Below are 24,033 nucleotides of genomic sequence, written 5' to 3' on the forward strand. Positions count from 1 at the left end.
AAGTTCATATGGATCAATTATGTATATACAAAGTTAAGGAAAAAAAAAACGAGATTTTCGCAGTCAACATATGCAAAAACTACGTCGTTTTTGCATGTGATCCTCTACAAAAATCAGAGCTATTTGGATAATATTTATGATTTTTTATTATTTTTGGAAAGAATATGATGGAGATAATTATTATGGTTATTTTGTTTTCTTTTTTTCTTATTTTGTGGAGGAATTTCATATATATATATATATATATATATATATATATATATATATATATATATATATATATATATATATATATACTCTAAATAAAAAACAAAATATCATATTTGTCCTATCTAATATCTAAATATCATATATAGCTAAAATAAATTTATAAAATATCATATTTGCTTAAATTATATTTTTTTAAAAATATTAAAAATATTTTTATAATCATTCATTGTAATTTAAAATCATTATAATAATAGAACAAAATTTAGAATATCGATAATACCATCTTTTATTTTATAACTTTCAAATCTTAATAAAATGTCGGACATTTGCATTGCTTGCTCCGCCTCGTTTGCTCCACCTTGCTTTGCCATGTAATTGTTCTCTCCCACTTTTTTTCTCTCTGATTGTTAAATGGAGATGAAATCTCCTACTTTAATAAAAGTGTACCTCTAGGCCACGTGTCACATCCTCTTGCTCTTTATTTTACATAATGAAGTACCACTTTTACCCTTCTCCTTTAAATTCCCGCTCGGTTTTTCAGACCAATTATCATGTGATCTTATTCCAATAAATCAACAATGTAATCCTCCACCTAAATTCGATGGACTAGACAAGAAATCAGTAACGTAATCAAACCCTAATGAAGCTGCGATTTTATTGTTTTTTTCGTTATATCATGGTTAATTTAGGTTAGTATATCAATTTTTCATCTCCCCCAAACCCTAAATGATTCCAATGCTTCGCTCTTAAACCCAAATGGGCAAACCTTTGAACGCTATGTAAATTTGGGGTGTAGCTTGGTGGTGGCAACCTAAAATGATGATGCATCCATAGTTCCATCTCTCACATCCTTGTCCCATTACACTTACATATGTAATCGTCTTATCCAAAGAAAAAAGGTAAGGAACTTTAAAATTAATGTTTTTACTTTGATAGTTCTCTTTACCTATATGATGCCTTTTTTCATATAGTAACCTAGACTAGATCATCCAGGAGCCAAACATATTTTTATGATTTTTTTTAGTGTCGAAAGCGGCATACTATCGTTACGTGACATTTGACATTGCTGACTATGCTCAAAATCTCATTAGGTTTTATACAATTTAACATATTTTTTGTTTTTATTTTCAGAAACAATCAGTTGGAAAAACATAATGTTTTGCCATTGATCTACGACTTTTTTTTGTTTCTCAACTTTTGATTTGATTTGGTAAGTGCTAGGTATCGTTTGATTTGTTAGGTCTTCAATATTATTTGATTTGATACACATAACTTTTATTATTTGGCAAGTGTTAAGAATCTTTTGCTTTCCCAGGTTCGATTTTGATTTTACATGTTTGGATTTGATTTGTCCAGGTAGCTACTAATTTACTGAAAGTATAGCTTGAGTGTTTGTTTTCACTTGAAGTTACTGAAATTGCAATTTTTATCCACCAATCCATGCACTTGAGAATTATCTTCTGTTAAGCTTGAAGGTAAAAAGGGGCAAATATGTAGTTTAACTCTTTCTATAAATGCTAAAGGGTTAACAATACAAAGAAAACAAATGCATGCTTCTTCACCATTTACTCAAGCATGTTTTTAGTATTTGGATAAATATTCAAATGTTTTTCATAAAATTTCAAGTTTTCTTGTAATGTAACATAATTTATTTTTTTGTTTCAGAATCCATATGATTGCTTTGTGAAAGCAACAAAGAGCGGGGGCATCAGACAAACTCGAGGGAACAATTGATGTTTTATCATGGGGAAAAGTTTCACCCTTGGGACCGGTTCAAGAGTCAATATTATATTTTCCGGGAAGGTACAATTTTTTATTCTTTTTTTTTTATAAATTTTGAATCTTGGTTTTATGTATTGATAACTATATGTATTTCGTGTTTTGGTAATATCACAGGAACATGAAATTGATAAACCAGAAGACAGTGTACAGTTTGTTGAGCAAAAGTAGATAAATTCATGAAAAGAAGGGTGAGGTGGCGATTGAGGTTAATGATAATAAGCAGCAAACTAGCAATAAAAATCATGCCCCGTTGTTTCAGTATCATAAATTTACTGTAGAGGGTGGAACTGACATTATGAAATGGTGTTGAGAAAACATATATAGTTGGAGATATTTAGAGTGTGTTTGGTTGTGAATTTTTTTATATTTTTCTTATTAAATGTTTTAAGAAAATAAAGTTGAGTTTTCATTTTCAGTTTTAGACGAAAGTTTTAGGAAATGCATTTGGTTCAAACCGGTAGTGTTTTAATTTTCAATTTTAGAAATTTAGAAAACTTTGAAAACCTGTAAAAATTACTTTTCTAATTTACATACAACTTGGAAAACATAAAATTTCATTTTCTTGGAAACTTTTTGAAAAATGAATCAACCAAACTCGTTTTCAAAATTTTCATAGAAAAATGAAAAATTTTCCTCAACCAAACAAGCGATTGTCCAAAGATTTAAAGCGTATATTTTACAAGTAAGTTCTTTCTTACATATAATTTTGCATTATTCTTGAATCATATTAATGATTAAAAAATACGTAGATAGGATGTTAATCACAATTTTGGTCAAGATGACAAGCTTGTTGCATGCAAGCTTTGTTACTGCATCCTCGAAGTGATGAAAAGATTGGAGTCGGGCCTTAGGGCATCTCCAACCCACCCCCATACTCCATTTATTCCCCCATTTCTCCCCCCGTTCTTCTCCAACCCTACCCCATTTCCACCTCCATTTTTGGAGATATGAATAGTATTCCCCCATATATGGGGGAATACTATTCATATCTCCAAAAATAGAGGTGAAGTTTGGTTGTCAATTTTAGTCCCTCTCATTTTTATTTTATACATTTCTAGTTTATTTTATCTACTAATTATAATTTAAATGCAATATTTAATATTATAATATCATGTTGTATACTAATTTATATTAATTAATCATAAATATAGAGTTTAATTAGTAGAGGGGTGTATTTGACAATATATATAAGTTATAAAAATGGAATATTCCAAAAATATACTTTTTGGGGTAAAAAATGGGGTAGAAAATGGAGTAGGTTTGGAGATGAAACACTGTTTACTCCATTTATGGGAGAAAAAATGGAGATGGGTTGGAGTCGGTCTTATATGGCCATTTTGATGTGGGAATGGTGCAAAATGAGCCTTTAAGGCAGGGAAGCCATTAATGATATTTCATTGGAAGTGATGTATTTCAAGTGGGAGAGTTAAGGAATTCAGTATTGGTATTGGAAGTGCGGAATCATCTTGTCGAAGTGGGTTATTTGGATGGAGCATTACAATTTCATTGTATGGTGTGTGTGAGTGTTATCATGTGTATGTATTTTGTATGTGACTTTTGTTTCTTCTTTATTATATCATCAAGTTTTAAACTTTTCTGTTGAAGTCTAATTTCGAAATTTTATCATTCTTCATTTTAATCCAAGTAATAGCAACTTACTTTCATTTTTAGGAAAAGTTGTAAAAAGTCAGGATTTCGTGACTTTTCCAAAAAGTTCATTTTTCTTATATCAAAAATCTAAAAGTGCTTTTACCAAACATCTTTTACTTTTTATCTTTTCCTAAAATGACTTTTGACCTCTCAAAAGATAAGCCAAACACCCCCTAAATAACATTTTTTTTTTCTTTTATGATTTGTTGAAATAACAATGAACTTTATTTATTTTGTGTGACTTGGATTAAATGAAAGATATGCCAGTGTGCTTTTATTTTTTGTTTATAATAGCAGGTTACTTTCTTTTCTTCCTACTATTGCATTATATTTTGGAAAGTCTTCAAAAATAATCTTTCATCCAAATACAAAGCTAAGATGTTAAAAATTAAAATTCGTTTTTATAATTTAGCAACTATATGGTACACGAGTTTTAAACTCGTTATGAATAAACTAATAGTTTTTACTACTTTGTGCAATTCTATTCCGTGATAGTCTACTTTAATGAAACTTGTCCCTCTATTTTTATAGCTGCTTTTCCAAGATTTATGATTTTTTTATTAAAAATGTTATATAAATATATAATAATAATAATGTCATTACTTTTCTTAATATTAAAAACGTGTATGAATCGTTGTTGATGATAAACAGATATAGATGAAATGCTTACTTTTTGCCTCACTGGTGTTGAATTGAATTGTTATTACACATTGTGTAATTAGAATAACATTCCTTTATATAAAAAAATTGTTATCTAAGTCGTATTTTCTATCTCCTGTTTTTGTTTTCATTTACTCACTCCAGGCTATGCATGATGCTATAATATAAGACCACACGGTATGGGTCCAAACGAGATGAAACGCGGTGACGTGGTGCAGCTCGACGGCGTCGTAACGGGGTGTTCGGAGAACACCGCCCCCCAACTCGTTGCTTCTCGTGGCCACGGAAATGAGATGAATCGGCCAAAAATTGAGCCGTTGTAACGGTCAAATTCACAGCAATTAATTTTTTTTTTACCTTTTTACCTATATATATATATATATATATATATATATATATATATATATATATAGAGAGAGAGAGAGAGAGAGAGAGAGAGAGATCTGGTAAGAAATTTTTTTTGTAGGAAGGTAAGAAGTTTCTTTTGTACATATTTTTTTGACGAACAAAATAAATGAATCACTAGATGATTCACAAGAAAAAAATTTCAAAAAAACATTTTTATGATTCATTTTTATGTAAATTAAGAAAATATTCATTTTTATGACAATTTTAGTGAATAACAACAAAATCATTGTATAAATGAATCATCAACATGTTTTTTTGAGAATTTTTTCTTATGAATCATCTTACAAATGAATCATGTGATGATTCATTTTGTTTGTTTGCTAAAAAAATATGTAGAAAAAAAACTTCTTACCTTCCTACCAAAATTTTCCTTCTTATTTGATCTTAACTCTCTCTCTCTCTCTCTCTCTCTCTATATATATATATATATATATATATATATATATATATATATATATATATATATATATATTATATTATTAAAAGAGAACCCTTAATTCACCAATGAAGCAATCATGACCCTTAATTGAATTTCAATCCTATGTTTTCCACTATTAGATCAAATTGCTTACATCATCTTCTTTAAATAGAATTCAAACACAGTAAGATTCAATTATAGAATCTTTAAATTTAACAATTATATTATCAATTACAAGATATCATTTTATTTATATACAATATATCAGTTTCTCTAATTAACGTTGTTCCTAATTTAACTCCCTTATTTATAGCTTTTGGCTTCAAAATCTAAACCTGTTTAGTTTTTATTTATTATTTTTGAAAAAAATCATTAAATAAACATATAAATAATTCAGTTATCTTTAAAAATTATTAAAAGAGAACCCTTAATTCACCAATAAAGCAATCAGGACCCTTAATTGAATTTCAATCCTATGTTTTCCACCATTAGATCAGATTGCTTACATTATCTTCTTTAAATAGAATTCAAACACAATAAGATTCAATTATACAATCTTTAAATTCAGCAACTATATTATCAATTACCACATATCATTCTATTTATTTACTAGATATCGGTTTCTCTAATTAATATTGTTCCTAATTTAACTCTATTATTTATAGCTTTTGGCTTCAAAATTCAAACCTGTTTAGATTTTAGTTTTTTTTTTTTTTTTTTGAAAAAACCCATTAAATAAGCATATAAATAATTTAGTTATTAACCTATAAAAGCTAATATGATCCCATTAAATCTGTAAAATATTTAAGAGTCAAAATTAAAGTCAACATTATTCATAATTTATTTCTTGGTATATCCCACGTAAAAGAAATCAATTTGAGATAATGGTTTTGAATTTAAAACTTATTAATTAAGAAAGTCAATTAATTTGAAATTTTGACTCAATAAAAATGATATTTTTTTTTTGAATAACCAAAATTCTCCAAGATGATATCTTAGGATCCTATTTTTTTGGAAGATAATGATTTCCTTATTGGAAAACAACCTATATATGCGATTACATTGAAGTTGTTCTTCTTATGATTTTGGATTGAGTCCTATGATTTACAGTGTTTCTTCTTTAGCGGTCTTATTCTTTTATTCTTTTTTCCAAGTTCTTTGTTTACCGTGTTCTCCTTCTTCTTCTCCAATCTCTTGTATTTACTCTATTCTTATTACCTCTTATTTCTACTTTATTCTTATTGAGAGGTCATTAGTAAAATTATTAATCTACTTTAAGCATATTAGTTTCATTCTTTTAGTTATAAAAACAAAATTATATCCATATATATATATATATATATATATATATATATATATATATATATATATATATATGTGTGTGTGTGTGTGTGTGTGTGTTGACCTACGTTTGTTATGAGAAAGCCATAAAAGTCATTTTAATGCATGATGACAAAACTCGTGGAACGGACCAAAAGCAATATAAATAAGTTTTTTATTATTACACTTCAACTTGCATGAACAAATACATATATGTTGTTTTAAGGTTTTTAAATTTTTTTTATACATATTATTATACTCTTCAGTTAAATTTTTTAATTTTATTTTACTGAATTTGTTTATATTAATGATTTTAGTTTCAAAATCATCATTCGAGTACAAGAATTTACCGATGTGGTGTTACTTACTATTTGATCATGATGCAAAGAAACTTCTAGAAAAAACCGCACAAGAGTTGCTTTAAAAGTTTAACGAAGTTATCGATATTAACTTCATTTATATAATACTAATTTTTTACTTTTTGTCTATTAATTTTTATAACCATTTTTTTAAAATTTTTAAGAGGGTAATATGGAGATTTATCCATCTTCTTTGAATGTACTTTTGGATAAAAAGTTGGTGTTCAAAATTCAAGTTTTACATTATAATTTGGAGAACAAATTTGATGGTTATGCAATCTCAAACTTCACTGTTGATAATACAATCATTATTGAATTGGAAAAAAATTTAACTCAAACATGAAACATTCTTTTACGAAGAATGCTACAAACATGCACTTATTAAATTTCATTTTTTTTATATTTCGGTTGATCAACTAACATATTTCTATGTACTAAAAATATATGCGCCATAATCTGATTTATTTAACGTTTTATTAGCAGAATTCGGATTTCAAGACACGTTAAATTAGAAGGTTTTAAATATAATATAACTAAAACTAATATGTTAAATAATTTAAATTATTATTAACTTCTAGATTGACATATGAATTTATTTTCCACATTTAGGATGTTGTTTCGTTTACTGGTGATAACATCACACCCGCTTTGAATCTTGATAAATGCACTGCAACAAGTCCACTGACTAAATGGACATCCTTTAAAAAAGTGTATGGATATGAAGAATTAAAATGCATGTTGGGAGATGTTTACGACGTTGATAATCTGACAACAATGTCCTTAAACAAACGACCATCAACATCAATGACATATCGTACTTCTAGAGAAGGCAAGTCAAAACTGTTAATTCCAAAGCAAGAAAAATAATATATGATATTCATGATTTTGTTTGAGTAGTTGAATGATTTGAATATTATTAATCTCATATTTTGTTTACATACTATTTGGTTTTGGGGTTTGATTTTTGATGACTTTGTTTCATACTATTTATTTTTGGGTTAGAATTTTGATCATTTGAATACATGTTGGGTTTTATGAAATGTTAAATTATTCATCTATTTGCCTTTTTGGTTTAAACTCAGATGAATTTAGAAATTTAATAATATTTTACTCTATTATTTCGTTTGAATGTGAATTTGTCAACATTGTTACAATGTTATTCATTACAACTTCAATATAAATATTAGAAAACTACAATTTTTTATGAAATTGTAAACTTTTATTAATTTTGTAACCGTTCTGAAACAATTATTAATAAATCCTTGTGAAATCATTCATAAATTTATTAGTAAATATTTACCATTAAAATATTATTATTTTTAGATATTAATGATATCCTATAATTTTATAGATTCAAATAATAAAACTCATTACAATGATGCTAAAGAGAGGCGAAGACTAAGACGTTTACATTTACAATATGGAAGATTGAGTTCTATGTCTAAAGGAGAAACTTTATTTCATCATCTAAAGAAATAAATACTTTTGATTGTGTTTCACTTATACATTTCCCATCCTTAGATCAAATTGCTTATGCCATCTTGACCAAATTAAAACATTTGAATTTGATGTTTATAGTTATGACAATGCTCTTTAACTTTAATGTTTATCGAATTTATTTGCAAAATTTAATGTTGCTGGTACATATAACAACTTATTGTTGTTTTTGATTTTATAGGGCAATATGAAAAGAATCGTATGAAATTCATGGGGGGTGGTACACCGAACAAAGTTAATTCATTAAGCTACTACGCAACATGTTTTAATCAAGAAGTCACATTTTGCCGTGATAAAACAAAGATCGCATGGATCATTCATGTTAAAAATTACTGTATTAAAAAAAACAAATTGCTCTAATATAAATATTAAATAATTTTATTTAATAAGTTTGGTCCAAAAACTATAAAAATGAATATAACTAACATTTTTTTATTAAAATTTCACCTAAAACAATGTCACCTATTAATGTAATATGTATTTAATTTATGTTCCCCTTGTTTAACGCGAGTCATAATCTAATATATATATATATATATATATATATATATATATATATATATATATATATATATATATATATATATATATACTCATTTCATTTCAAACATTTACATTTCTTTCTAACTACATTTTTATTTCTTTCTAAAAAAATGGAGCAAAACCAAAACACCTCCCCATCATCAAACCCAAACACACAACCAAACACAACACCGCCTGTCGGGTTTGCCAGTTATGAAAGTTATTTCAACCTTTTATTGACTCAAGTCTCACCACAGATCCCATACCAAGGCGCAACTTTCAATCCCGCTTCACCGCCACTACAAGTTTCCCAACTCACCTTACTTTCAACAAAATCAATTTGGTCAAAACCCAAATTTACAACAAAATCTTTTTCTTTCTTTTGCTTCGATGCAACAACAAACCAACAAACCATTGCCTACAACACAACAATCGGGTGAAGCGGAAGCGGAAGGTAGTAGGAACAAGAAAGGGAAAGGGAAAGGAAAATCAAAAGGGAAATCAATAGCGGTAGAAACAGAAAATGCAGACGTTCAACAATGGTGGACACCGGAGGAGGAATACGCTTTGACGGCGGCTTGGTGTGCTACTTCAAAAAACGAACTTCGCGGAAATGGAATGAAAAAAGGAGCTTATTAGGGGGCGGTGCTCGACAAGTTTCACGCTATTTTAAAGAAAAATTTGTATCACAACAATGACATGTTGAGCAGCAAATGGGGTATGATAACTAAGCGGTGCAGCAAATTCAACGATATTTACAACCGGCTTGAGGCGCAACAACAAAGCGGAACCAACGACTTCGATTTGTTCAAATCTGCTAAGGAACAATATCGGGTTGAAATGGGTAATGTTTTCGACTTTGAAAAATCATGGGAATTGTTGCGAGCGGATCCAAAGTGGAATAAAACGCCTACATCGTCAGAGGTTCAATCCAAAAGGTCTCGCAATTCTAGCTCGGTCGACGTGTCGGACGCACGGACTAACATCGACCTAAACACCGATGACGATGAGATCCCCGATGATATCCAAGAGATATCCCCACCACGACGACCGCCCGGACGCGACAAAGCGAGGCGCGCTGCAAGACATGCGAAGGAGGTGGAGACGAGAGCAAAAGATACGGCGGAAATGAGAGCGAAATTCGACGAGCACGATTTATTAATAAAAGAAAAAATGACTTGAAACGTCGTCATTTGGAGTTCCTGGAAAGGCAGGCACGGGAGAAGCAGGAGCAAAAAGAGAGGGAACTAATGACATATCAGTTGTCAATTCTTCGGACAAGCGAGGAGAGTTTAGCGCCTGCTGATCTAGGGTTGCTACAAGCGACGAAGGAACAAATTAAGAAGAAATATTTGGGTTAATTATGATTGTTATGTGGTTTTAGTCAAGGGCGTCAAGATCAGGATCCTACCTAGGATCGTTTTTTGGTTTGCAAGATCGGGATCGAGATCTTAAGATCCCACAAAATAGAATATAATTTTAATTTATAATATTTAATAATGAAAAATATTTCAAACATTTAATTTTTCGTTCAAAAGTTATAAAAACTTCAAAATATTAGTCATAAGTCACAATAAAAAATGATAAATGGTAGATTGGTAAATGGTAAAAGATATAAAGTGGTAAAAAAATTCCATTTGCAAAAAAAAAAAAAAAAAAAAAAAAATCAAAGGAAGGTAGGATCGGATCGGATCTCGATCCTACGATCCTACCTCAAATACGATCATTTTACGATCTAGATCGTTTTTCATATGTAGGATCGTAGGATCGCACGATCCTACGATCAGGATCGCGATTTTGACAACTATGGTTTTAGTAGTAATCTGAATGATATTTTAGTTATAATATTAGGTTTAAAATTATTTTTTTTAATTGTAATCGTAATTTTAGATTTTAAATATTATGTCTTTTTTTTTTTTAATGTTACTTTTTATAAAAAATATATTCATGTTAGTGATTAAAAAAAATGCAAAAACGAAAAAAACGAAAAAGAAAAAAAAGAAAGAAAATAAATGAAAAAGTAAAAAAAACCCAATTTCGGAAAAAAAAACATATTTATTTTCAAAAAGTTGGTGTTATATCTTGTTGCCCATTTCCCCACTTGATGTGTTATAACACCACTTGCTTATGTGACATGTAAGGTGACACAACTTGGTGTTGCACCTTATTGCTCACACCGAATGCTCTAAAAGAATGACAAATTTACATGGATAATCGAGGCATTGATATTGATATATGAATTATCCACATGTAATGAAAAAAAGAAAGAAAATTTTATACAGATAACATTATAATAAGAGTATAATAGTTAACTGATGAAAATATAATATTTTACAGTTCAATTTCTTTATGGTATATATATAAAATATAACCCTTTTTTATTTACTTATGATTTAGCGAACAGAATAGTTGATTGCTACAATATTTCATGAAAAAATATCCATGGGCCGAGAAAATTTGTTTGGGCCAAGTGATTGGGCCTCCACATTTCACCGAGGCCACTAGGGTTTTGAGTAGATACGAATAGAAGTAATCAGCCTCACCCTTTTAAGCCATTGCCCTGCGAAACCCTAAACTTTCTCTTTGTCACCCAAGAGTTCGACTTCAGAGGCGCAGGAGGATCCTTCTGATCTGCAAACATGGGTAAGTTTTGCCAATGGCCAACTCAAATTCATACGTCGGATTTGATACACTGCTTTGTAATCTCCATCTTCGTGCTATCATGATTACGAACATTCTGATGATGTTTCTCTACTGTTTCAGGTATCTCTCGTGATTCGATGCACAAGAGACGTGCCACTGGTGGCAAGAAGAAGGCCTGGAGAAAGAAGCGAAAGTAAGTTTTCCTCTAAATTAACATATGCCGTCTATATTTTCTGTATAGTTATGTTATGATTATCCTATTCTAGACAAGTTATATACTAGAAACATCGGTCCTGTTCGCTGTAGACACGATACTGTTTGCTTTTTATTTCTCTCTTTATTCGTTTGTGCTTACTGATTTCGATCCTGATAATGTGATTGTGAGTTTGTGAGTTTGTGATGATAACTTGTATTGATTTTATCATTCAAGTCGAACACTATGGATCAATGAATTGAGGAAAGCGATTTGCGCTTGAATACGAAACTGATTTCCGATCAACACATGCTATCTCGTAATCTTATTTTTATCAGTATTTATATACATCCTTCTTATTTCAAACATTCTGTTATGATTCAAATTCATTAACATCCATCAAATCAAACTCTATTTAGATTTTTTTAACACTTGTTGTTTCTCTTAAAGGTATGAGCTTGGAAGACAGCCTGCAAACACTAAAATATCGAGCAACAAGACAGTTAGAAGGGTGAGAGTTCGTGGTGGAAATGTGAAGTGGCGAGCATTGAGGTTAGATACAGGAAACTACTCATGGGGAAGTGAAGCTGTAACAAGAAAGACACGTATCTTGGATGTGGTTTACAATGCATCAAACAATGAATTGGTGAGGACACAAACACTAGTGAAGAGTGCTATTGTTCAAGTTGATGCTGCACCTTTCAAACAATGGTACCTTCAGCACTATGGAGTTGACATTGGTCGAAAGAAGAAAGCTCCAGCTGCTTCTGCTGCTAAGAAAGATGGAGAGGTATTATTTTCTTTTCATTTTATTTTTTATATTTACTTGTATTGTGGTTTTGAGATTTAGTGATTTTGATTTAATTGTAGGAAGTAGAAGGTGCTACTGAGGAGACAAAAAAGAGCAATCATGTTGCTAGGAAGATAGAGAAGCGTCAAGAGGAACGCAAACTGGACCCACATGTTGAAGAGCAATTTTCAAGTGGTCGTTTATTGGCTGCCGTTTCATCACGCCCTGGCCAATGTGGTCGTGCTGATGGGTATGTTTTTTCTATTATTTTTTTTCTTAAAATAAAAATGTTTGCGAAATTGATGATTGGTAATTTGTATGTCTGTAGATATATTTTGGAGGGAAAAGAGCTTGAGTTTTACATGAAGAAACTCCAGAAGAAGAAAGGAAAGGGTGCTGCTTAAATTGTTTTTAATATGCTTATTTTTATTCAGTTTGAGTTTTAATAGATTTTATCTTTCTTTTTTTACCCTGTGAAAGCCTTGAAACTGAAATTTTGACGTTTTAAAATGTTGTTTTTGAATGTTAAGTCTATGTAAGGTTTACTCTACTTCTTATCGATACCAGTAGTACTACAACTATTGATTCAAACACGTAATTATTCTATATTATTATGCAAAATTAAGCATAAAACAAAGAAATTTAATTTGGTAAGCCTTTTGGACGAGTCGGTAGGAGGTTTTTACTAAATTTTTTTTTGAGCTATTCTATTAAAATGGGTTATATGGTCCCTTGTTGATGGGTTTTTTCCTACTAAAAAAAGTATTTAAGTTAAAAAAAATACAAAAGAGATGAAATAGATACTATCAATGTTTTGATGTATTTGTCTGTTTTATTTGTCTAATCCATTAAGTCAACCAATTAGAGATGTTCAACTTAAGTGCTTAACATATAAAGCGCTTTACGTCACTAAAAACTGCATGTCACTGTAAGTTCTAAGCGCTTTAAATAATGAAAAGATGCATGTTATTGAAAAAGAAGTTGCAAATGGTATTTAATGAGTTCTAAGGGCGATGAGCTTTATTTTGTGTTTATATGGGTTGAAGAACACATCCTAAAAGTCTGTATTGTGTGTATGTGTGTTTATGATCAAAATCAATTTGCAAAATCCTTGAAGAACACACATCTCGAATCAGAGATCTTGAGTTCCTGAACATTTGGTTTAATGTTTTCAGATATATGCATGCGTTCATCTTCATCTTGGTTCATTGAGTGTGTGTTCATATGTAAAACCTAGAGTGTGTTATGTTTAAAACCAAAGAAGTAACTCAGAAAAAATTGAGTGCGTTTATATGTAAAACCAAGAAATCAAGCATGTGTTCATGTGTAAAACCAAAGAAAACTCAAGGGTGTGTGTGTTCATGTGTAAAACCCAAGAAAAATTCAAGGGTGTGTGTTCCATAAACACACACACCCACACATGTGTTTGTGAATAATAGGGTTGCTGGAGAAATCATGCTGGCCACAGAAGACGACCAAAGTTTGACCTATCGAGGACACCGGAAACTAGCTAAACCTACAATAACGGTCATACTAGCGCTTGTAGGGATACCAAAGATCGACTAAACCTATAACAGTCGGTCATAATGATGTTTTTTGCAATGTTTTAAAAATCGGGTCAAATCAGTTGGACCGTAAGCCTGGGGAAGAGAGCGGTTCAACTAACACAAATTTAAGTCTATTTATGGACCGGAACAGAACGGCCGATTCTTACAAAAACCTGATTCAACCGATTACATTGAACCAGGTTTGATGAGAAAGCGACTATTTTTTATGAGGATGAAGTTGATAGTAAATTGCACCGGAGTGATTATAAGATTGATGCATTTAACACTCCAATGTCTCAATACCAATACCATGATTTGGTTTGATCTTGATAGATTTGTATTCATCTAAAACTCTATTTTGTTTTGGTATTATCCTTCGTCTCTTTTTATGTATTCGGGTTGATATAACATTTATGGTCATGTGGTTTTTAATGTATTGGATTGATCTACTAGTTTTATGTGTTTTAATTTTTGAACTTATAAACGTCAAATTCTTGGAAAATAAAAAATACATGAAATATATATATATATATATATATATATATATATATATATATATATATATATATATATATATATATATATATATATATATATATATATATATATATATATGCCGGAAAATAAAAAATACATTAAATTCATAGATATGACAGTTTACCGACAGTCGAACCGGGAACCGATCACCAATCTGGTTTAACTAGAAAACTGATTTTAAAACATTGATTTTTTGATCGGTGTAGAAAAGTTTAATAGTGACATCATACAAAAAAATGATTAACTTAATGCATAGGGTAAAATTCATTATCCTTATAAAACATCAACCCTCATTTAATTAAACTACAACTTATTTTTTAAGCATAACTAAAGCTTATTGTTTTTATCATAATGTCGGTTGGTTTTCATAAGCTTTTATTATGTTTAATTTTTCTAATTTTGTAAATAATAAATTATAAAACTATAATCAAATAATATATTTAATGGTATTAAAATTATAACTTGTATTTACATACCAATATACCATACAAAGTATTCATATGAAAATTCATTCCATTCATACAAGCCAACACCAAATATGATCATAGAATGGAATGACTCATTCCATTATCTTTTGCTTATTCAATTATCTTAGCCATTCCATTCATTTGTTAGTTCATTCCATTCCATCCAACAATGCAAAATCCAATGGTGTGTGCTTAAGAATGTGGTACTCATATCAAAGGCACAATTTTGATACGACCTGTAAATTGATACTAAACACAACAAGTTCCATACAAAATTAAAGAAAGGGTATTTTGGTCATTTTCATGCTTCCTATTCCATTTCCTTTGACATGAAGTGAAATTAGTCTTTGTTTGGCTGGGTGGTGAATTTGTCATACCCGTATTTCTTTTTCAACCTATCTCTTACATAATCATTTCGGGCTTTTATTCGAGCTTGTTGAGGGGCAATATGGACATAAGAAAGATACAAACCAACGCCAAAAAGAGATGAACCACCAAGAAACAAACCCACAGTCATCCACAGCTTATTAGGCGTTGAGGGAAAGCACAACACCATATGGCCTTTTATTATGCACACTGTTTAAAAAAAAACAACACAGATTAACTAACATATATGTACAATCTGTAAGTTGCATTTGAAATTAACCACTACAAATTTACAATGTAGCTCATTTATTGGAAGCTGGGGAATAACCTAATAATACGGCTTCAAGGACTTGCAATTACAATATGTCGATATACTGATGAAATTGAAGACACTTATGCACATGGAAAGACAATATGAAAGGATTCAAAAGCTCTATTTCCATAACTGAGCCAAACGCCTTTGGTTACGATGTAATTTCGATCACAATCAATGTATGCTAAAATGAATACCTAACTGGCATTTCGTCGAACATGTAACGTGCAATTTCCTTCGACACCCATCGTATAAAGATGTTATTTAATGAAATCAGGTGAAGCATATATTTAGATGAAGATCTATGCACATGTGTATGCAGATTGAAAGGGAAGAGATGAAATCGACATACCCACTACCAATGTTTCTTGTAATTCTGTCTTTGGTCGTGAGAGGGCTTTCGGAAGAGATCAAATCGCTAAATGTAAAAATGAAAAATTTTACAAATAGTCCTCCAGCTATTCTCAAAGTTCATTTTGTATGTGTTCAGAGTTTCTTTTAACATTTTGCTTTTGAGTGGAACTTTTTGTACAAAATGATTCATACTCTATCTTCATGGTTGTTACTTGTTAGTCACTCAAATATATTAATGGGATAAAATAAGCAAGTTGAGCGATGAGTTTAAATAAAAACATTTAATGTTTAATTGACGAATTCACCTATGTACGTAGAGGTGACAAATATTGACACGGCACGTTAATTCGATATAAGCTCGACACAAAGTAAACGAGTTTGATTAAACAGGTAAGGTTAAAGTTGAGAATTTTAACTCGAAAATAATTCATTTATTTGTTTGTAAGTTTTTTGAATTCTTTTGATAAACTAGAAAGATTCAAAACCAAAACTATATGTAAAAGATAAATTATGGGTTAAGTCATTTTGTAATGTGGAAACAATTTAACTACCTATGTTAAGACTTCATTTTCAGTTTTTTCTCTTCTCTCCAATGTATACAATCATTTCGACCACTCTCTTCTCCTCATGATCTTGCCCCTATGCCTCTTTAACTCACACTTACTATGAATCTAACCATTTCGTCTCCTTAATTAGTTATATTTTTCCTTTCCTACCAATCAAACTCCTACTCTTTCAACATATTTAGTGTTTTAAATTTCAACCTCACATTACACAACACATTTCAAGGTCTAACCATGAAAACCAACACGAACTCGACATGAAAATCGGGTTGACATGACCCAGCGTGATAATTAAACAGATCTGGTTATGGTCGAACTCTTTAAACATTGTAACGTCCAAAATTTCGAAATAATTAAAACTTTTCAAAAACCACTCATTTTAATAACGTTGTTACAAAAAGGTTTTCAATACATTATTTAACAAAGTATTTTCCCAGGTTCGTATCATAAAACACCAATGCGAGGAACGGTACGATCACGCCTTTGCCTTACCACAGACTCTTGAGAACCTGAAACATAAAACCACAACTGTAAGCCCGAAAGCTTAGTGAGATACCCCCAAAATACCAACCACATATACGCCTTTCCAGGCCCTGACCTTCCGGTCCATGTGTCTCAGGGGACTTCCGTCCCTGCTGGGTAAACCTTCCGGTCCTACCCACGCCGACCTTCCGGTCCATCACACAACATAATCGCCTTCCGGCCCATAACATATTGCCTTCCGGCCCATAAGCATAAAATGCATATATAAAATAACAAACAATCATATAACAATTCATAGACAACAATCGATCAACAGATCAAATATCATAGCATTACTCTAACAAGATACCGGTCTAGCCAGTCACTATCATAACATTACCCTATGAATCAGTCAACATACTAAATGCATACATACGCCTTTACAGGCCATGACCTTCCGGTCCACATAGTAATGCCTTCCGGCCTGTAACATATAATGACAACTATCCGGATTTCCATCCGGTAAAAAGGGTCGGCCTTGGTGCCATAAACCCTAGCGATATAGTGAGGATAACTCACCTCGAAACTGCCGACTGAACAAATAGCTCAAGTTGCTCCGATCACTGATACGATCTCCACCTCTGGACAGTCACCAATGCACTGAACTCAAACAATAACAACAATTACCAAAATACCCCTGGAACCACTGGTAAATCCTTGGTCAAAGACAAGGTCAAAGTCAACCCCTGATTGACCCTACTCGCCGAGTCAACCCTATGACTCGCCGAGTCCCCATACTCAGAACTTCACTCAACCCGCGACCTAACTCGCCGAGTCACCCCAAGACTCGCCGAGTTCAACGACTCTGAGTCCACTCGCCCTTAACTCACCGATTCCTTAAGACACCCTTTCTACACGTCGAGTATCCCCCTTTTACTCGACGAGTTCCTCCTGGAAGAATCGCGGTGCCACCCCGACTCAACTCGCCGAGTCTGAAGAACAACTCGACGAGTCCCAGTCAATCTCCAATCTACTCGCCGAGTCTGTTCATCGGACTCGGCGAGTCCATGCCATGCAGTCGATCAAACTGCTTCCTGAGATAAGTTTTGTCCCGAAATACACAAGCATGGGACCTTCTGGACCTCTAAAGGTCCTAATACAGGGTTATAGTCGTTTGGGTAACAATGTACTAATTCATCTAATCACCAAATGGGTTCCATAAACCCTAATTCCATGCACACATCAACAACACAGAAGAATCCGAGATAATACCTGAATAACGCACTCTCTGTGTCCCCAAACCGTAGAACTCGAATCCCTTGCTGTTCCTTTAGCCAAAACTCTTCTCCTCCTTGCACAACAATTTCTTCAAAGCCATAATACCCTTTAATCTTGCTCTAGATGCCCACCGCCGTTTAGGGTTCTTCCCAGTCGACTAAAAACGGACAATGACGGCCTATAAGTGCCTTATATACGTTCCAAAACCAAACGGCTAGGGTTTCCGCTGAACAGCGTCGACTCGCCGAGTCCATATCTGGACTCGTCGAGTCCAGTCGCGATCCCGCAACCAAGTCTGCGATCCTACTCGGCGAGTCTAGGCTCCAACTCGCCGAGTCCCCTCTTAAAACACCCCCAAATCATAATTATATCAATATTTGAAATTTCGGGCTGTTACAACTCTCCCCCACTAGAACTAGACTTCGCCCTCGAAGTCTCACTCTGAAAAATAGCCCCGGATGCTGCTCCCACATATCACGTTCCAGATCACAGTTCATTTCCGATCCCCTCCGGTGCTGCCACTGAACTAACACCAGAGGTATCTCCTTATTCCTCCGAACCTCGATCTTCCGTTCTCTGATGACCACTGGCCTCCCGGTGTAATTCAGGCTTGCATCCACCTGAATGTCTCCTAATGGAACCACTGCCGACTCATCGGCTATATACTTCCTCAATTGCGATACATGGAAAATATCGTGGATTTGTCTCAAATCCGTGGGTTTGGAACATAAACTCATATATGACCCGCCAACACGTTTATTAAACGGGTCATATATGAGTTTCTAAAAAAATAAACGGGTTGACCCGCCAACCCGTTTATATTCTTAATAAAAAAATTATTTTATTTTTAAATGTATTTATGTTTCAAGTATTAATATTTAATAAGTATTATATAATATAACCATTGATTCATAGACCATTTGACTGTTTTGACATTTTGACTCGTGGTGGATGGTGTAAGCTCGTAAGTCGTAACCTATAAGGCTAAGTCTCTAACATGTTTCTATAATTTTTTAATTTTCATTTGGATGTTTAAGACTTAAATGTCTAAAATTCGGACCCACGAACCCAAATCTGACACACGAACCCGCAAACCTATGAACCCGTATAAATAAATGGGTTGGCGGGTCATATATGAGTTTATGTTCCAAACCCGCCAACCCGTGACCTGTATACAAGGCCGGCTCTATGCTTTAGAAAACTAAGCAAGGGATTAGGGCCCCAAATTCTAAAGGGCCTCCAATTTTAAAACTTATTATGTTAATTATATTTATATATATACGTATTTCTTGGGTTAAGAGACAAGTTTGAACTTGGTCTAGCGGTGAAGTGGTGGTTTAGCAAACCAAGGGTCTTAAGTTCAAATCTATTTGGATACATGAAGGGCCCCAAATTTTTTGTTTTCTTAGAGCCCCTAAAATGGTTGAGCCGCCCCTGCCTGTATATTTAAATGGGTTGTGTTCGGGTTGACATACACGCCAACCCGAACACGACACGATTGTCAGGCCTACGTTTATTCAACACAAATGTATGTTTAAAATCAACCAAGTATCTGTTGTTATGTTTGGTAAAATTTGGGTGACTACGTTTATTCAACAAAAATGTATGTTTAAAATCAACCAAGTATTTGTTGTTATGTTTGGTAAAATTTGGGTGATTTATATCAGCAAATAAGAAATTTGATTCATTTGTTGATGATGCTTCTGGATTTGAATCGGGGAAAAAGGTAGTTTCTAGTTTTTTACTTCAAAAAATGACTAGTATTTTAAATATGGTTATAAAAGTTATATTATTATGATAACAATAATTTCTTTATAATAAATTAAAATGTGAATTTTTATGGATTTGAATACATTTTTTTTTTAATTTTCGATTTGTTTGTCTTGTTCGACCCAATTTGACTTGTTTTGAGTCTTAGTATAGTTCTTAGTTCTATCTATAAAGTATAACAAGATTCACTTATTGCTTATAATTAGGTTGAAATAGTCGCATCTTCCTAATTATGTTTCACCGGGTACCACTTGGGGCACCAAATAGGGGAAGTCTCAAGTTTAAACTGTGGGGGTTTCAATCAAGGGTTGACCATGAAAAAGGTGTGTGATGCAATTCTAAAAAGTGTTGTTTAGTATCTCGCCAAAGGCGATCCCTCTTCCTCAAAACTCGTGATATCAGGGAGCCACAATAAGCGGTGGGAGGAACCCGTTGTGTCGTTGCTAATAGTCCATTGTCACCATAGCATCTTTAAGCATCTCAACAAAATGATCGAGACCTTGCTTCTCTAAATCACATTCCTTCATTTGTTTCAATCTTACATTAGGTAAAGCAAGTCGATTTACACAAGAATTGTAATGTAGAACTCTTATGAAGCCAATATACTCACATATGACACCACCGTATAATTTAATTTGTTACAACACACAAACAATCAAATAAGAACCTACCACCTAAATCGTTATAAGTCATTTGGCTACACATCTATATAACCCCACTTGTTTTAGTTTTAATGTTCATAGAAAGCACATCTCCTGTACTTGCTTTGCTGAGGTTTATCAGTTTTTCTAAGAAAAAACAGTTGAAGTTGATGCAAAGTAACAAATCCATTTAAGTACATACATTGTTCCCTAATACTTTAAACAATTTATCCATACCTTCTTTTATCGTTGTACTACACACAATCATATGTTTCTTATTATTTTTTTTACGTCTATATGTTTAGGCTTAGTAAAGAAAATGAGATAAAACATTGTTAAATCGAGTAAAAAACATGAGTACATAAAAAAATTGAAAGCGAGCTTCTTGTTAAGGACCATCATGCCCTTCAAAAATTAGAGTGTTAACCTACAAGTTTTTAACCAAGTTGTTAATTTTTTTTACAAGGGAATAAAAGTAATAAAGTTGATTTTTAAGGGGCGAAAATGAAAAGAAAAGAAAAGTCAATAGACTGTTTATGTAAATCACCCTAAGAAGATAGCAGACTATGAGGTTGTTGATGATACAAACTTTTATGTATGCAGTCATTCGTTTCGCCCATAGTCGCATACCAGAACTCGCGGAACCAAATCGGAGGAAACCCATCGCCGACCACCACCACCACTTTTTTCCGGTGAGTATTCTTCTTTTGTTCTTACTTAGGGTTAAGACACAGCTGGGTTCTTTCCCTCGTGATGTCTGTAGTACTTCGTATTCATCGCACCCATTATTAATCTCATCCCTCTTCTATCTAGACAAATTTCAGCATTGCTTAATATAAAGTTTGTTTCTTTAGTTACGGGCAGTAATTGTTAGTTAGGGGGTTGTTGAACAAATTTAATTAGTAGTTGCTTAACACTTAATCGATTTATATGTTAATCGAACACTTGATTTATGTGTTGAGCTTCGTAGAGTTCTATGGAATCCGTGGCCTAATGTGAATCCTTGTTTGATGATTTTTTTAAATCATGAACACCAACAGTAAGTCGAATTATTTCACCCCAATTTTGAGTCTGATATGAGGATTTGACACCCCTCTGTATTTTATGAACTCCAAGTGTTGGATGAAATTCCCCAATGAAAATATACATCTTTACACATTATTTTCACGATGAAAAGATATCTTGGAAATTTTTGTGAGTATTTTAGATGTTTGGCTACTAATGTAATAGCCTTTTGTGCATTAAAACAGCTTTCATGGCCTTTGTGTTGGTGAACACATTTGCAGTAGATATTTCAAGTTTATTGTAGCACAATTGGTCTAATATTTGTTGGAGCATTGAAACAAACAATGCTCACGAATCAGAAGTTGTTTGTCCATCTGAACGGGTAAGTTTTAATTTGTATGAGCTTGAAATTGGGATTATTGGTTTGTTAAACTAAGTCTAAGCCTCTAAGGGTATTTTGGGAATATAATTTGGTGTATTTGTGCAGGGGTATTAGGTTACCAGTTACTGTGCAAGGGGCTTCAAGACGGGTTATCTCTTTATCTTCTTCAGATATGCAGGCAACAAGGTATATATTTTATGCAACTCTTTTTTAATCCCTTTTCTTGAATTTTTATATTAATGTATTGAAAATTTCTCATTTATAAGCTTTGGACAATGTTTAACCTGCTTAACCTGTTTATTTTTAGCTATATTGTAAAATGTTGGCTGTATGACTTTTTATCGTTGAAATATAACCCAAAATTTTATTTGACCAAGTTTCATTTAAATTAATTGAAATTGTCCTCTAGTATTTAAAGACTTGAATTTTTTTGGGTTTTTATTTATTGTTAATCTATCTCTTTACGTGTGCAAAAAGTCAACAGGAAGACGAAAACACCCCTCACTCCAAACAACTATCTTCCGTGGCAGGTATTCCTTTATTTCACATTTCTAGTAATTTGACCCACTGTCACATCTTCATTTCGTCTTATACCATATAAACAACAAAAAACCTCAGATAATTACATTGCATTACACTATGTTATGTTTTGTTTATTTTAAAGAATTTAATATTGTATTGTAGGAGGCATAGTAGCATTGGGAAAGTTTGATGCACTACACATAGGTCATCGCGAGCTTGCTATCCAAGCATCAAAGGCAGGCACTCCATTCCTTCTATCATTTACTGGAATGGCTGAAGTTCTTGGCTGGGAACCTAGGTATATGATGCGAAGGGTATTTATGTCTTTTTTTTTTTTTTTTTTTTTGCACATATGAGATTAGATGCTAGTCCCTTCCCCATTTTTTGGAATCTTTTTGTGTGGGACGAAGCTTTTATTCTCATTGACATCAGTCTAAGTCTCAGTCTAAATGCACACCAAATACAGTACAAGTATTGTGCAATCAATGGGGCCCACCATGAATTGTGTTGTGGTATAAAGTTTAAAATTTGAAGTGATTGAACAGGGCTCCTGTGGTTGCTAAATGTGACCGTAAACGTGTGCTTTCATCTTGGTCTTCTTGTTGTGGAGAAGTGGTCCCCACAGAGCTTGAAGTTGAATTCTCTAAAGTTCGCAATTTGACGCCACGTCAGTTTGTGGAGAAGTTATCCAAAGAGCTTGGTGTTCGTGGTGTTGTGGCAGGTAGAACAAATTTTACCTCATTTCTTCAAGGGTGACATCATTTTCTCACATATTTCCTAAACTAACTATATATTTTTTTTACGTAATAGGAAAAAACTACAGGTTTGGTTATAGAGCTTCAGGTGATGCATCGGAACTATCAAGATTATGCGAAGAGTATGGTATAGAGGCATACATTATAAACCCCGTGATGGACAAAAAACAAAGCATATTAGCCACAGGATTCAACGATGCGAAAGAAAGAGGACAGGTGTCGTCTACACGTGTTCGTTATGCACTTTCAGAGGGAGACATGGGATATGTCTCGGAGCTTCTTGGTCGCAACCATCGTCTGATATTGATGCTGAATGATTCGCAATCATTCAGCATCAAAACCACAAGCAGGATTTTGGATTCGTATCCGAAATCCTGCTTGTTAAATCTTCCACCCAAAGAGGGTGTATATGAAAATTGTCGTATCATATCCAAAGAAAAAGTTGTACCTTGTAGAGTAGTTGTTGATACGACAAACATTCATTTAGAGTTGGTAGAGATAGACCCTATTTGTATTCAAGAGTCTAGATACCTGAATATCGAGTTTGGTGTCTAGATTTTGTACTTTTAACTAAGAAATTAATTATAGATTACATGAAGTGATAATATTTGTTTATTAG

At 32.5% G+C, this 24,033-nt stretch overlaps 3 protein-coding genes and 1 long non-coding RNA gene across 4 annotated transcripts; 3 read left to right on the forward strand and 1 right to left on the reverse strand.

Annotated features, from left to right (window-relative positions):
* The first annotated feature begins 9,525 nt into the window (after positions 1-9,525).
* On the forward strand, positions 9,526-10,008 carry LOC145076217 (uncharacterized). Its single transcript, XM_079022174.1, has one exon. The coding sequence runs from the start codon at positions 9,526-9,528 to the stop codon at positions 10,006-10,008; it is 483 nt and encodes a 160-aa protein (XP_078878300.1).
* Positions 10,009-11,339: 1,331 nt separating this feature from the next.
* On the forward strand, positions 11,340-13,002 carry LOC145072953 (small ribosomal subunit protein eS8). Its single transcript, XM_079019466.1, has 5 exons — positions 11,340-11,469; positions 11,590-11,662; positions 12,113-12,452; positions 12,533-12,702; positions 12,781-13,002. Exons 1-5 carry the CDS (start codon positions 11,466-11,468, stop codon positions 12,854-12,856), a joined length of 663 nt encoding a protein of 220 aa, XP_078875592.1. The 5' UTR covers positions 11,340-11,465; the 3' UTR covers positions 12,857-13,002.
* A 2,073-nt stretch (positions 13,003-15,075) lies between these two features.
* LOC145072047 (uncharacterized) lies at positions 15,076-16,186 on the reverse strand. Its single transcript, XR_013690906.1, has 2 exons — positions 16,035-16,186; positions 15,076-15,579 (listed from the first exon to the last, which is right to left on the reverse strand). It is a non-coding gene; the product is annotated as an uncharacterized LOC145072047 (long non-coding RNA).
* A 5,131-nt stretch (positions 16,187-21,317) lies between these two features.
* Positions 21,318-24,019, forward strand: LOC145072965 (FAD synthetase 2, chloroplastic-like). The gene is made up of 7 exons (XM_079019485.1): positions 21,318-21,442; positions 22,001-22,137; positions 22,243-22,323; positions 22,615-22,667; positions 22,822-22,957; positions 23,205-23,380; positions 23,470-24,019. Exons 2-7 carry the CDS (start codon positions 22,100-22,102, stop codon positions 23,967-23,969), a joined length of 984 nt encoding a protein of 327 aa, XP_078875611.1. The 5' UTR covers positions 21,318-21,442; positions 22,001-22,099; the 3' UTR covers positions 23,970-24,019.
* The last annotated feature ends 14 nt before the right edge of the window (positions 24,020-24,033 follow it).

The sequence above is a fragment of the Lactuca serriola genome, chromosome 9, assembly GCF_051521515.1.
Source record: "Lactuca serriola cultivar US96UC23 chromosome 9, Lser_US96UC23_V15, whole genome shotgun sequence".
Taxonomy (NCBI): domain Eukaryota; kingdom Viridiplantae; phylum Streptophyta; class Magnoliopsida; order Asterales; family Asteraceae; genus Lactuca; species Lactuca serriola.